The 15,867-nt window shown below is 42.4% G+C and overlaps 1 protein-coding gene across 1 annotated transcript; it reads right to left on the reverse strand.

Moving 5' to 3' along the window:
• Positions 1–9,177: 9,177 nt before the first annotated feature.
• Positions 9,178–11,759, reverse strand: Ccdc179 (coiled-coil domain containing 179). The gene is made up of 4 exons (XM_036207070.1): positions 11,712–11,759; positions 10,902–10,946; positions 9,394–9,498; positions 9,178–9,225 (listed from the first exon to the last, which is right to left on the reverse strand). Exons 1-4 carry the CDS (start codon positions 11,757–11,759, stop codon positions 9,178–9,180), a joined length of 246 nt encoding a protein of 81 aa, XP_036062963.1.
• Positions 11,760–15,867: the final 4,108 nt, after the last annotated feature.

Consider the following 15,867-nt stretch of genomic DNA (forward strand, 5'->3'; position numbering starts at 1 on the left):
AAAGCTCCAGCCATTTGCGTCAAGCCCCGCCCCCAGTGCGGTCGCCACCGTTAGGCTCCGCCCCTCCAGTAGTGCTCCACCTGACCCACATAGCTGTCTGTCAGCCCCTCCAAGTGAAAACGCCCCACTCCCACTCTCCCACCCTTGGCTCTCGAGGCTCCACCTTCCTGGCGGGGCTGATTTCTCACCCTCTGCGGCTGTGCGGAGCCCAGCTCTGTGCAGAGCCCAGTCCGCCCCAGGAGCTCTGCACATGCGTACTTAGGCCGTGACTGGCCATGTTTAAAGGACGGTTGGGAGTGTCGGAATTCTGGCCTCTGAGGCCCTGAAACCAGCATTTCAGTTTGCTGTCACCTCTCAGTGGGGTCAGTACTGTGTCCCTGAGCCAGCAGGGTGAGAAAACCGCCACCGATTCCCGGCTCAGAGCAGCCGCTCGCGACCCAAGTTTCTGTCCAGGGACGAGGATGCAGTCCACCCAGAAACACTTCAGTAGGAGCGGCTCAGATTTTAATAACCGTAAGACTCCCCTGGCATCTGGTTAAAATTAGATGTAAAAACGCTAGGGCCCAGCCTGATGTTCGTGTCAAATGCATGTCTCTGTCTCCCCACACCAAGGCTTTGCGGTTATTCTGACAGCCAGTATTTCCAAAATGCAGCTGTTTGCCCTCAAAAAAAGCACGTGTGTTTAGATGGGACAATCGAGAGGTGTGTATAGGTTCTGTCTGCCAGACTGTAAAAGGGTGGCATTTCCTTTCTTGTTTTCATTCTTTCCTTTCTTCCTCCTTCCCCTTCTCTCTCTTTCCACCCATTTCTATTTCTCTGGTCTCTTTGTGGATTAGCTCTCGAAATACGACATTTAAGTGGACAAATGCTTCCACTTTGGTAAACAAACTATTATTTGAAGTTGCTGTGTTTCAAAATAGTACAAATGTATTTCATATTTCTATTTCTTGTAGACATATGTGAGAATTTACCCTCATGTTATCGACTTAGAATTTTCAGTTTTTCCATTTTCAAGAATTTTCACATTTTGTTAGTTTCATGTTTTGATGTTTCACAGAACTACAGAGGACAATTAACACAATTTCGTCTCAAGTGTAAGGTTACTGATCACCATGGCTTTCATATTTGCTTCAACTTGACCAAACTCCTATTTCTTCCTAACTATTCATCTCTGACCTCCTTATTTCTAGAGAATTTGCGTTAGAAATCTTTAAATATTAAATTAGCTCTCTGTCTCCTTCAGGTGTTCTCTCCCTAGCCTCTTAGCACTTCTATAGCACAGACCTTTATCAAGGACCAGAGTGTCATGTCTGAAATACAACACACAGAAATGGTTAGCACCTCTAGTTCCCCATCTCTGTAGAAACCTGGGTGTTTGACTTCCCTAAGTGCCAGTCAGCAGAAGCAAGTGGTTCAAGGGTGTGGTAATCCTGTATCCTAAGGTCTTCCAGCTCCTTTCCCCTGGGTCACTGTGAAGGCTACTCTTGGTTGCCAACTTCACACCCAGTTAACAAGTGCCTCTTTCATTTTGGCCTATGGGCATGTCTGTGGAACATTTCCTTGATTGACAGTTGATGTAGTAGGGCCCCGCCCACTGTGGGTGGTACTATCACCCCTAGGCAGGAGGGCCTGAGTTGTGCAGGAAAAGTAGCTTGGCTTCAGCCAGGGAACAAGACAATAAGCAGTTTTCCTCCTTGGTTTCTGTTTCAAGCCCCCGTCTCAAGCTCCTGCTTGGCTTCCCTGAATGATGAACCACAAGCTGTTATAAGAAGTAAACCCTTTCTTCCCCAAGTTGGTGCTAGTCAGTGTTTTATCACAGCAAAGAAAGAAAGTTAACACAGTGATTTCAAGGTGTTTAATCCTGTCTGCCTTTCATCGCAGTGCACTTATATTGTCTCCTTCCTAATATAAATACTTCCTTGATTGTTTATGTTTAATTCTACTACAGCTTTTCTTTTATATCAGTTTTTCAATTGATTTCCTGTAATTGAAAAGTTTATTACATAAAATGGAGAAAAACAATTTGCAATGCAAAGTAATTCTATTTCCAACGCTTTGACTCCTTGAGATGAAGCTGTCCACAGGAGGATTCTGTGATAGTTTTGTGGTAGAGAACTTGGAGAAAGCTTTCTGTGAAGTGGATATGCTTATTATCTAGGAAAACTATGATGCACCAGAGTGGAGCTGGGCAGGTCGGCTAGTGTCCTGTTAGGTAACATGGGGCTTTGCCTAGCTGTGACATGTGCCATTGTGTGCCCAGCGTCCTCAATGACACAACTGCTTGACTCTCTGTGTTGTTTAGAGTTTTGTCAACTTGACATAAGCTAGAAGCATCTGAGAAGAGGGAACTGCAGTTGAGAAAATGCTTCCATCAGATTGTCCTTAGACAAGTCTAAGGGGATTTTATGGATTTATGATTGATATGAGGAAGCCTAGCCCACTGTGGGTAGTTCCATCCTTAGGCATGTTTACAAAAGCAGGCTGAGCAAGCCAACAAGGGGCAAGTCAGTAAGCAGCACACCTCCATGGCCTCTGTTTCCATTTCTACCTCCAGGTTCCTGCCTTGTGTTCCTGTTCTGACTTCCTCAGTCATAGAGTATAACCTGAGGGTTGTAAGCTGAATTAGACCCTTTGCTTCCCAAGTTATTTGGGTCATGTGTTTATCACACAAATAGAAAGCAGACTGAGACACCCCCAACTCTGAGGGTAGATAAACACTGTAAACCTGTATTTGATGTTGTCTGCTGTTCTAGGTTTAAGAAAGTCTGCTTAGAAGTGTGTTTTATCACTCTTTTCTCTAACAGGAATCTTAAAAGTTCTTATTAATAAAACTCAACCCGAGGCCAGTTATGGGGTGAATGCTGGAAGATCAGAGACACAGAACAAGCCACAGCTATCTCACCTTGCTAGTTCTTCAGGTGATCCTGTTTCCTCAGGCTGGAAGCTTCTGAGTCCTCCTCCACATGAATCTCAGCTGAACTGTGTTGCTCCAAAGCTTAACTAACTACATGCTTTTTTCTCCTTAGTTCCTGGCCCTCATGCCTTATATACCTTTCTCTTTCTGCCCCCACTCCCTGGGGTTAAAGGTTATGTTTCTGGGATTAAAGGCTTGGGTCACCATGCTTAGCTGTTTCTAAAGTGACCTTGAACTCAGAGATCCAGCTAGCTCTGCCTCCCAAGTGCTGGGATTAAAGGTGTGTACCACCACCGCCCAACTTCTGTTATGGTTTACTCTTCCCATTTTCTAGCCACCATTTCTGGCTCTGCTCTAGTGGCTGTCTGTTCTCTGATCCCAGATATGTTTATTTCGGGGAACACACAATATTTCAGGGAACACAATACCCACCACACTTTTCTACAGGAGAAATTGAGGGCAAGACCTGGCAGCCAGCCTACCTGGCACACTGTGCTTCTACATCAGAAGCATGGCACACCATACTCCTCAGTATGCCAAAAGTCAGAACACTGAATTCTGAAATAGTGCGAATAGGGGGCACAATTGGAAATTTGCTTTCTCTCAGATGGTGACTCAGACATGGGTGGTAACGTGCCTACTGAAAAAGAGGAATCAAGTGCCAATGCTGGAGTTAGAAAAGTTTTTGTCTGAGTTCCCACAAATAAATCCTTGGTTTTCTATGAGGGGCTCTTTGATCTAGAGCTGTGGCAGAGAGCTTTGAATAAAACACGGAGATAGGAAGTCAGTATAGGTTAAAAGGTCAGAACCCATTTCTGGGTTTGAAAACTGACCAAAACCCAGGAATCCCTGATCCCCCAAACACACCTTCCTGAGAACAAAAGCCCATCAATCCCTGGGCTTGGCTTGAAATCTCATCAATCCCCAACCTGGAAATCTTCATCCTAGAAAGCTCCTCCCCCAAGAAACAGTATAATCCTGTCTCCTGTTCAATTCCCTGCTGCTTCTCTCCTGAGCAGAGGCAGCCACCCTCCTGGGATTTTCCCTCCCAACAAAACTAGTATGAGATTTGTTGTGCAGTGTGACTTTGTGGTGTTCCTTGGCTCCAGGTTGCCAAGGTACCTTTCTCCTCAGAGCCATAACACATACATAGGGGAAACTTCTCCCCTCAAAGTTGTAACACTTCCACTGGGGAAACATTTCCCTTCAGAGCTGCAACACTTGTATTGGGAACACATACCCCTCAGAGTTGTAACAAGTCAGAACTGGACGTTTCCTTGTCTGAATCTTTCTACTTTATTATTACAACATAATGGGTGCCTACCTAAGGGAGAGAAAATACTTAAGGCACCACAAGCGTTCTAGTGGCAGTTTGAGATAGGGAGAATGGAAAAGAAGAACAGGGCAGAAATCAAGATGGCACTGATATAAATTCTTGCTGAGCCACAAAAGAGGATGCATCTGACAGGAAGGAGGAAGTCAGGAAGGCACCAAAAGGTGATCAGAGTGAAGGCCTCCTCTCCATGTCACATTTATACCCATCCTTGAATGCATTGCTTGAGCAATATAGCTTAGAAAGTGAATCTCAGCCACCACCACATTGAGATCCTTTTTTCACAGCTTTGTGCAAGTCGTGATGATTGCTGGCTGAATGAACAACCCAACATCTTGGCTTTTGCAGTGAATGTGAATCCTATCCTCCTTAGTAGTGCAATTATTAGGATCCATAGACATGAATTTAAATAAGCCAGATGATTATAAGCAACTGTCCCGAGTATATACTAGCCCTCTGGATTTTTAATTAAGAGGCACATAATTATGATCAATATGAACTTCGGGCTGAGAGAAATCAAAACTCAGGCTTTCCATTGAATATGAATGTGTTACACAGGGAAGGAGCATCATCTGTTGAGCACCTCATCACCTGCTGAGCAGGAGCCTGGACCTCCTCAGTATTTTGACCAAGCTCACAATTTTGAAGCAAAAGGTTGCAAATACAAGGGCAAGCTGCACTACATACATCCATACATTCATATGTACATACATACATACATATTGTCATTAAGACTATTAAAAATGTATTGAAGTATTGCTTGAAATACCACAAAAATTATAAGAACTGTTCTATAACTAGACTGCCTTTTCCCACTCAGGATATCCTGACGGGTGTAAGTGTCACTATACTGCTTTTTGTTGTTGTTTTATTTTGTATTTTGAGATAGGGTTTCTCTGAGTAACAGTCCTGGCTGTCCTGGAACTTGCTTTGTAGACCAGGCTGGCCTTGAATTCACTGAAATCTGCCTGCCTCTCCCTCCCAAGTGCTGGGATTAAAGGTGTGCACCACCACCACCACCACCACCACCACCACCACCACCACCCAGCTTAGCTATACTGTTTTTACTTAAAACTATTAATGCCTTAGAGAAATAAAAAGAATGAAAAGGTTTATTAGTTATCCAGTAATTCATCCATACAACATTTCCTGATTTTATGTATATATTCACACATATATTCATATATATAAAATAATTTTCATGAAATGGTTCCTGATTTTATATTCAGGGACAGGGACAGGGGTTCACTCAACATTATTCTTTCATCTAAAAAATTTCCTTCTCCATTTCTTCTGGTGGTAAATATGTCTTGGCTCCTATTCTCCTGAATAGGGAAACCCCTGCATTTTGCTGTTAGATTTGAAAGATACTTTTGCTTCATACAGAACTTAAGTGGGCATTTTCCCCTTACAGTCTCAGCCTCCCAAAGACTCTTCCTGGTGCCTTTTGGATTGCTGTGGTTTCCAAGTGGCCTTATGGTGCTGCTATTATTATTTCATTTCTCGGTATTTTGTGAGACCCCGCCTCCTTTTGCTTTCTTTCCTATTTATAGTGTATTTTAAACATTTGAAGTCATCTGAGTGTGTTTGTGTTTAATCTCCTTGCATTTATAAGTTTTCATCAAAATTAGGAAAGTCTGTAAATTGGCCCACGGCTGCTCATCTCTGTCCACTTGATCTGGTCTCAAGGACTAACCATTTTCTCAGTCTTTATCTTTGCTTTAGTTTGGATAATTTTTAAAGCTTTATTTGTTTTATTTTTGATTCCATTGGCCTATGGTTTTGCCTCTGTGCTAATATTAGTAAAAATTTTAACATTCAGTTAATTTTTTGTTCTAATAGTTCTACCGAATTCTTTTAGAAATCTTTTATTCCCCTTGTATTCACGTTCCATGTTTATCACTGAATTCTTAAGCATGGTAATGCATCTAGAAAATGCTTAAATGTATTTTATCTAATCTATTTCTTTCCATGTTCGTGTCTATGAAACTCTATTTCCCCACATCTTGTACAACACTGTGCTGTGTCTTGACCAAGATAGTATTTCCTGACCAGCTAATGAATGTGGTAAGGGTTGCATATCTGGAATTTGTAGTCTTCCTTTTTAGGATTACCTTTTTTTCTGCTGGGCAGTTATATATGGGTAAGTCTGGGTATAGGATCCCATCTCACTCAAAAATATTCATTATTCATGGTTCACTATGGTCTGCAAAATACTTGTATTTGCCCCAATTCTTTTGAGAGGGAATGATGACAGCCGTGACATTTGTTTTACAACATACTGTTGTGTTCTATGTTGTTATTAGTTGTAGTTGTTAATCTTTCTCGAATTTATAAGTTAAGCTTATCCTGTATGTGGACACACAGAAAAGCAGAGACTTTGCATTCCTGTCCTAAGTGCACGTCCAGATGCCCTTTGAGGGTCTTGCAATGCCTCTCCAATGGGAAGGGAGCTGGTGAGTGGCAAACTGCTTGGAAAGCTTCCATCACCTGCTCTTGGAGAGTTACTTATTCCAGAGAGTTAGGGGTACCTCACTGCTATCCCTTGATTCCTATATTGTTAGCTAAATGCCCCGTGTGATCAACAAGGTCTGTGCATGCCACTGGTAGGTGAGTGTTGGGGACTGTCGAACTTACAGCTAGTCTGACCTCTATAGACTGGCCACTTTGAGAAGACAGAGAAGGGGTGTGACTGTGAACTGCATGCTGTGTGCATACAGCTCCACAGTCCTGGAGCAGTCAGTGTGAGCAGGGTAGTGGTGGCGCACACCTTTAATCCCAGCACTTGGGAGGCAGAGCCAGGTGGATCTCTCTGAGTTCAAGGCTAGCCTGGGCTACATAGTGAGTTCCAGGAAAGGTGCAAAGCTGCACAGAGAAACCCTGTCTCAAAAAACAAACAAACAAACAAAATTGGCGTTCTCTGCCTATGTGTCACTCTTTGGAGCTCTTCCTACTACAGCAGTAAACAAGGCTTCCTGAATTCTTGTTCTTTTCCTCAACACAGGAAGTTTTGGAACTGCTCAGGCTCCCCTTCCTGGTTTGCAGCACAGTGTGTGGAAACTTCTAGGCAGCCCGTGGTGCCGCCTAATGGCTCAAGTTTACGTCTCATACCTTGAAAAGACAAGCCATGTTTTCTATTATTGTTCAACTTCTGGAAAGTAACTTTGAATATTTTGTCCTGTCTTCTGGTTGTTTATCAGACTTTCTCATAGTTCTCTATATGTTTAAAAACAAAATTCCTTGTGTCCCACTTCACGTGTCACTTTCGAAACTGCAACTAGCTGATCAGTTGCTTTGCTCACATTGAACAGTTGTTGATATTTTAGAAAACAATTACTCCACTTTCAAGTTAGGAATTACTTATGTAACCAAGCACTTTACTACACCATATACAGTTACTGTTCATTTTATACATCAACATAGAACTGCATTTCAGTGTTGAATTTTCATTTTAAGTGGCAGTGTTATTTATATTACACTTTATTTGCCATATCAACCCAAACCATCGTAAATCTAGAGGAGATGTTATCCTACCATTCTCCTATGGTTGAAGCACAGCTCCCAATATCTACATAAGCTACCCACCTAAGTGCAACAATTTAAACGCAGATATATTTTCAAGATCTTTACACATTATTTAAGATACCAGTTTATCACAAGATGAAAACAATGACGAGCTGTAAACTTAATAAAATTTAGAAGTCCGCAGCCTGATGTGGAGTGCAAGATTTGTGTTTATTTTGCAGAATTGCAGAACATTGCTTTATCCTTTAGATGAAGTCAAGCCATGACCTGTTGTTCAATGTCAAAAGCCCACATATTTTGGTCTGGAGCGTGGTTTCTTCTAGAAGACTCCAGGCTTAATCAGTTGTCCACTGGGTAGGAGTAGAACACACAATTAAAAAGGAAAGACAACTGAAATTTATGTGAGGGAATTAATGTAAACTCTCAATTCTCTCACTCTCAAGAGTGAGGCCTCTTGTGCCCTCAGTATTGCATACAGCAGTCCTTAATAGCAAGAAGGACATTCCTCAATGTGTAAATCAGTTACTACGTGATATCTAGAAAACTACAGTGAGATGGCTCAGCAGATAGCCGGACATCTTGGGTTTTATCCCTGTAACACACATAAGGGAAGGAGAGGATACTTCTGCAAGGTCATGTCTTCTGCCTTCCACATATATCCCTTGGTACATACATGCTTATCCAAATGCATATACTCCATGATAAATTAATGTAATTTTCACATTTAAAACTGGATTATCAAGGAATGAAGCATGTGATGGAATCTTGAATGCATATTACTAAGTGAAAAAAGCCACTCTTAAAAGCTACATGGCAGTCTAAGGACAAAGTGCAGAAATGGTGAAAGATCAGTGATTGCCTGAGTTTTGAGGGAAGAATGAACCAGCTAGATGGACTGCAGAGAATATTATATTGTATGTAAAGTGCATGAAACTGATAAAATAGCTAAAAATTTATGTATGGAGCATAACTATTGCTTGAAGAGAACCAGGGCTCCCCAGTCAACAGTAACCAAAATAGATTTTAAAAAACTGGATTTTCAACCTGACAAAGTTTGACAGCTTAGATTCCCAGTGCCCCTGTTAGGTAGCTCACAACCAGCTGTTACTCAAAGGGACATGACAGCTTCTCCTGGCCTCTGTGGGGCCTGGATACATATGGCATCTACTCACACAGACATACACATATAAAAGAGTATATATATATATATATATATATATATATATATATATATATATATATATATAAAGTTGCAATCAGTGTAGAGAATTTTCTAACATTTCAAGTGTTAATTCTAGGCTAAATAAATTATTGTCTAGAAGATTTTTTAACTCGTCTTAAAATATTAGAACCCTAAGATTTAAACAAAACAGCTCAGACAAAACAATGAACAGACAATATGGCTTCAGAGATCAAACTCCATGTTCTCATCAGGAGACAGTTGCTGACTAGACTTAAACAATGAGAATTTGGTGAGAGGAATTTTAAGGGTCTCCCCAGAGTGGCATCACCAGTTCTTCCAGAGAAAATTAAAGAATGATCAGATGCATTAAAAAGGAGAATGCCAACAGCATGCTCACATGTCCTCAACTGTGCATCTCTGTGAGAGCTCCACACTTACCATGATTCCTGGATCTGGAACAGGGTTAGGCCTTGCAAACCTCTTTCCCAATTTCTTCTTCTCTTTCCTTAGGTTTTGCATGTAGTGGATACGTTTATTCAAAAACTTAAGGAAAATTGAAAAACAAAACCAAAAAACAAATAGAACCTTTCAGAACATGGGAAACTAACATGTGTTTCATTTTTGGTGTGTGTCAGTTAAAAGGATGAGAGCAATATGCAGTCTACTTAGCTAATAGAGGTAGGGAAAAAAAATCACAAAACAAAACTCAAAACTATTTTCAAATTGACCCACGCTGTAGCATCAGGAGGGCTGCCAGAGGACCTTGTTTACTCTTGATTCCCACATTAATACCATGCATGGTATTAATGCACATTAATTAATTAACATTAATTAAAACATGCATGTGTCTATAAACCCAGATTCATAGTCGTGCATTTTCAATTTTATTTTAAAAATAATTTCATTAAGATGTTAAAATGGATAGTCCTTTTATTTATTTATTTTTTTTTTTGAGCTGAGGATTGAACCCAGGGCCTTGTGCTTGCTAGGCAAGCACTGTACCACTGAGCTAAATCCCCAACCTGGATAGTTTTATTACATGTTTCATTTCACACACCCCATGTCCATGGAAAAGTGAGTCTACTTTTTATTCTAGCTCCCAAATCTAGCTTTTTATGTCACCATTGTGTGGCATCTGTGAGTACCACAGGCTCCCCAAATGAAAACTGAATGCTTGGAAGAGACGACATGCACTGTAAGAGAACTATGGATGGGAGAGTCAGTGTCATGCTCCCTACACAGAGATGGGCCTTCCAGTCAGTGAAGTCTGTTTCCCCACAATCCAAACTGTGGAAATAATCAGAAGATCCTCTTGTGGGTAGTGTGGGGGGGAAGCCACGCAAATGCTCACAGTAGCATTGTTCATTGTAGATCAGTGTTGAACCAACCCAATGTCACAAACAAGAAAAGGGGCCAATGAAGCGGGTTTGTTTCACAATGAAACATTACGCAGCAATGACAATGAAGTAACTACAATTAGACACAGCATTCACCAAGGAACCGACATCGAGCTTTGTGACACTCACATTTACAAAATTCAAAGCCAAGCAAATGTTACCAGTGCACTTAAAGAGACACACACAGCAGCATATTTAAAGAAAGTGGCTGGAAAGATATGTGAAAATATGCTTGTGTGTTTAGGAGATGCACAGAGCACAAACAGGGAGATTGTTTCTGGGTGGATTTAGGGACACTCACAGTGTTTCAAGTTCTGAAGTGTAAGATCTGTTTTATTACTCTATTTTACAATTTATGTTTGCTGTAATGAGGGGTGTGTGTGTGTGTGTGTGTGTGTGTGTGTGTGTGTGTGTGTGTATGCAACCTATTCAAGACCTTTTATAGTAGCCACAGGAACCCAAGGGTCTGAGGGATGCCTTGAAGAGGTATCTAATTAGTGATCACCATACATGCAGGCATAAGTTAAAAACAGCTGAAACAAAATTTACCTGCCTGGCAGAAACCTCTGAAGGATGGTGCCTTTGTGGTCCTTCCTACATAATACACACAAAGTCAAGATAAAGCAGAAAAGAGACCCATCTCTTTAAAATCTGTGTTATAGGTATCATTTTGGGCAAGAGCAGGAAAGACAAAGAGCAATCAAGCATAACTGAAAGAGGACTGAGAGCCAGCTGTGAGCCATGTCACAGGGAGCTGAATGCTGGGTTCCTTCCAGGAAGGACAAGATGAAAAAAAAAAAAACACCAAAAAAAGCATCATAATTTCATTGGCATGTGAATTCTGAGCTGCCACCAGGTGTCCATGGAAGAGCAGGTCTACTTTTTAATCTAGTGCTGCAGTCCAGGAAACTGGAGCAATTGCAGTCTTTGGGGCTCAGGGAGCAGTGGGTGTTCATGAGCCTCCCACCTCTCCCATTCATAAAGTGTCTTTTCAGCACCTCTCTTCCCAACTTTAATCCAACTATAACCTTAAACCTTGAAGGTAAATCTCCACTCCACATCTCAAAATTGAGAGCTTGACAGTGCCCCACGCTCCTCATTTCTGCAGCCCCCAAGCCTCTAGTGCAGGCCAGTGCATCAGTCAACAAAGTTGATAGATCAGGCCCAACCCAAGTAAGTACTGTGGTGCTTTCTCCTCCTCAGGTATCTTTTCAGCAGCCTAGGATCTAGTCTGTTCACTCAAGATTTCTAAATCCCAGTCTGTCTTCACGTTGGAACCTTGGATGGCTGCAGCTGATGCCTGGGTTACAATCCTAGGACAAGGTTGGCCGGGGGAGTTAAAGACCTCAGATGACTCACTGGGAAGACTTGGGCAGGCTCCTCATCCCTCACAGGCTCCAGGCACATGCTGCAGAGCCCTAGGGTGCCCTAGGCACCTACTGCCCAAAGATGGGACCACTCATGTCCCTCAAGTCCTGACTTACTCTACCATCACAATTCTCTTTGTTTTCTCAGCTTGAGCCCCACCCTTGCCCTAAATCCAGTGCCTAGGAGGCTGAGGCACAGCTTCTGGCTGTCTACAAAACCTCAGGCTGCTGAAATTCCCTATATACTATCCCATGGGCTCCAAAGCCACACAAGTCACCTGCTTGTTTTGTAGGCGAGCCCCTGGTTAGTGGCATCTAACTCAGAATTCTTGTCTCTCTCCTCAGTCTCTGTTCGGATTCTAAATTCTCTCTACTCATTCTTTTCCATCTTGATTTCCAGCTGGACCAGCCCAGCTCTCTACCTTTGACCCTCTGTGGCTTTCAGTGAAAAGTGGGCAGGGGTTGGGGGAAGTGAATATGGATGGCTGTAGTGTACTCAGGCTTTCTGCTAAGGTGGGTCCTTGGCTCAGCTCTCACTTTATTTTGATGTGCTAGGCATTTCTGCTGAGCTCCTGCCTCGACCCGTTTCAGGTCCTGTGATAGGGCTGAGAGTGTGGGCAGGGAGAAAAGTCTGACCACCAAAGACAAGTTTCACGCATGTGGAAGCCTCAAACAGCTCAAGCTGTCTTTACTTATACTTCAAGAACAAACACGTGTTTCCCAACTTTTGAATCAAAACTTTTAAACTATAACCAATACTCAGAATTTTGCTAGTTTGGCTAAATATGGAACCAGGCATATCTTGTCCCTATAAAGTTCAAAGGAACACATTCTCAAGAACAACCATATTGTTCAAAACTTAACAAAACATACTTACATAAATAGGGGTGATTTTTCATAAGTTGATTTTATACAATTAGCTTGTATTTCTCTAACTATTCCCTTGTCTTATAAAAGGGCCCTGCAAGCCTGAGCCTCTCTCTAAAGGGCAAACTGTGATAAGGCACTCTTTTTCCATCATGCCACACCATTCCTGATGTTTGTCTTTCCCCGGAGTTGGGACACTTAGTTAAAGTCCCTTGTGTTGCTGCCTCATAAGTGCCCCATTAACTTTTATTGCTTTTGATCCTGTCAGCACTGAATCAGAGAAGCTCCCAGGGTCTGGAGTAACAGCTGGCATTTCCAGATAAGAAACCTAAGAAACATCAGTTCCCAAAACAATTTAGGGGAAAATATTTGAGAAATAAATGGGGCTTCTGGGAATGATTACATCTGTCCCATGCATGTCTGACAAAGTGAAACTAAAAGCCACCAACATTATGAGAGAGAAGAGAACACGCAGGCCACGTGGTCCCAGCTGTATTCTGTACCGTCCCGAGGTCCACTGGTTCTTGCCAAGTGGCAGACCATCTCTATGGTCTTTGCCTCACAGAGACCCACTGGAGAAGCATTCATATGCTGATGTGAAAACAAGGCAGTCAGATCCCAACAATTTTCCTTTGGTGCTATGCAGAACATTCCCCAAACTGCTCATTCTAGCTTGCTCTTTAGTTGCTGTGATAAACACCAACTGGTGGTTTGAATAAAAATGGCTCCCATAGGTGGATGGATATGTGTGCATGCTTAGTTCTCAACTGATGAACTCTTTGGGGATGCTTAGGGGATGTGTCCTTGAGTAAGCATGTCCTTGTTGGAGGAAGTCTGTCAATGGGTGTCTTAGGGTTTCTATTCCTATGATAAAACACCATGACCAAATAGCAAGTTGTCAAGGAAAGGGTTTATTTGGCTTACACTTCTACATTGTAGCCCATCATTGAAAGAAGCCAGGGCGGGAACTCAAGCAGAGCAGGAACCTGGAGGCAGGAGTTGATGCAGATGCCATGGAGGGGTGCTGCTTACTGGCTTGCTCATCTTGAATTGGTCAGCATGCTTTCTTATAGAACCTAGGACTGCCATTCCAGGTATAGCATCACCCACAATGGGCTGGGCTCTCCCCCATAATCACTAATTAAGAAAAAGCACTTCAGCTATATCTTATGGAGGCCTTTTCTTAATTGACTCCTTTCAGATGACTCTAGCTTGTGTAAAGTTGACCTAAAACTAGCTGGGACACTGTGGGGTGGGCTTTGAGGTTTCAAAAGCCCACACCAGGTCCACTGTTTCTCTTTTCTCTGTCTAATGCTTGTGGATTGGTAGGTAAAGCTCTCAGCTACTTCTCTAGCATCATTCTTGCCTGCCTGCTCTCATGCTCTTTGCCATGATGATAATGGACTAACCCTCTGAAACTGTAAGAAAGCCTTCAATTAAATGCTTCTTTCTTATAAGAGTTGCCTTGGTCATGGTGTCTCTGCACAGCAATAGATACCCTCACTAAGACACACCATGACCAAAAGCAACTTGGGGAGGAAAAGGCTATTTCACCTTATACTTCTACATCACAGCCTGTCAATTGAGGGAAATCGGGATTGGAACTCAAGGCAGCAAGCTAGACAGGAACCAATGCAGAGACCATGGGAGAATGCTGCCTTATTGGCTTGATCTCTGGCTCATGCTCAGCCTGCTTTCTTCCAGGGCAACCTTCCCAAGTATGCCACAGCAAGATAATTCTTCATAGACCTTACTACAGTGTTGTGGAATATCAGTATAAGATGCATTACATTCATTTGTGCTGTGGAATATGTGTTTAATGATGCAAAGATATGTTGCATTATTTTATGTTGCATTTGTTTAACTCTGTAAATCTGTATCACTTTGCCTCCCTGAAATACCTGATTGGTATAATAAAGAGCTGAACAGCCAATAGCAAGGCAGGAGAAAGGACAGGTGGGCTGGCAGGCAGAGACAATAAATAGGAGGAGAAATCGAAGAAGAAGAAGAAGAAGAAGAAGAAGAAGAAGAAGAAGAAGAAGAAGAAGAGGAGGAGGAGGAGGAGGAGGAGGAGGAGGAGGAAGAGGAGGAAGGGAGGGGAAGAAGAAGGGAAAGAAGGAGAAGAAGGGGAAAAAGAAGAGGAAGAGGAGGACGAGGGGGAGGAGGGGAGGAGAGAGAAAAGGAGACAGAGAGAATGATTCCAGGGGCCAGCCACCCAGCCAGCCATGGAATAAGAAGAAAATAAAGAGATGTAGAATAAAGAGAGACAAAAAACCAAGAGGCAAAATGTAGGTAAGGAGAAATTGGATAAGTTAAGTTAGAAAAGATGGCTAGAAACAAACCAAGCTAAGGCTGGACATTCATAAGTAAGAATAAGTCTCCATGTGTTTATTTGTTTGGGAGCTGGGTGGTGGGCCCCAAAGAGTGGGAAAAAAGCTCAGCTACACTACCGGGCATGTTACTTTAGGCTGTATCAAGTTGACAACAGAACCTTAAGCAGCATGTTGTCTTTCTTCTGTTACAGTCTCTGGACCTCCACCTCAGAGCCATTTCTAGTAGAAAAGAACTTCATGTTGACACTGGGAACATAGAAACGGTTCATTGTGCTCAGCAAGGATAGATTTGGTTATACTTCTTAACAAATCAGTTCCTTAGACATGTCAGGGATTAAGTGCCTGGTTAGTGTTGTCTGCGAAGAGATACAGTGGCATGCTTAATAGTGTACCTGAGCTTCACAGTGAGCAAGCAGGTGAAAGTCAGTCTCAGAGCACGTGCTGCCTATTGCTCTGGGCCCAGATTGGATCCACCTAACTTTCTTGCCATCTATGAACTTGTAACCTTGACTGTGTCCAAATCATCCTTTTCCATGTAGTCCCATTGAAGCAGAAAACAGTATTGACCCGCTGTCTCAGGTACATCTCCCCATTTCTGTTTCTATGTCATTTCTACCCAGGACTTCTCTCAGAGAATACACTGGACAGAGGCTCATTCTCTTCACCATCCTCTCTTTAAACACATAAAGCCAGATGCTGAGATCTTTTCTTGAAACTAACAGTGGATAGAAGACCCTTTGAGTAACAGTTTTATCATCATTTTGCTCCTCTGTTGCTTCTCCTTCTCTTTCATCTTCTTCGTCCTCCCCCTTCTCCTTCTTCTCTTCCTCCTTCCCCACTCTCTATCTCTCTCCTTCTTTCTTTTTCTCTTTCTTCCTTTCTTTCCTTATTTCTCTCTCTCTTTCCTTCTTTCTCTCTTTCTTCCTTCCTTCCTTCCTTCCTTCCTTC

Source organism: Onychomys torridus, chromosome 1 (assembly GCF_903995425.1).
Source record: "Onychomys torridus chromosome 1, mOncTor1.1, whole genome shotgun sequence".
NCBI classification, from domain to species: domain Eukaryota; kingdom Metazoa; phylum Chordata; class Mammalia; order Rodentia; family Cricetidae; genus Onychomys; species Onychomys torridus.

What these genes read in the sequence shown, in the direction of transcription:
- Ccdc179 (XM_036207070.1), bottom strand. Translation starts at nt 11,759, where the DNA reads ATGTGCCTGGAGCCTGTGAGGGATGAGGAGCCTGCCCAAGTCTTCCCA. An exon ending in AGCCTGCCCAAGTCTTCCCA is followed by an intron (nt 10,947 to 11,711) that starts GTGAGTCATCTG and finishes TGTATTATGTAG; the next exon opens with GAAGGACCACAAAGGCACCA. An exon ending in CAGAGGTTTCTGCCAGGCAG is followed by an intron (nt 9,499 to 10,901) that starts GTAAATTTTGTT and finishes ATTTTCCTTAAG; the next exon opens with TTTTTGAATAAACGTATCCA.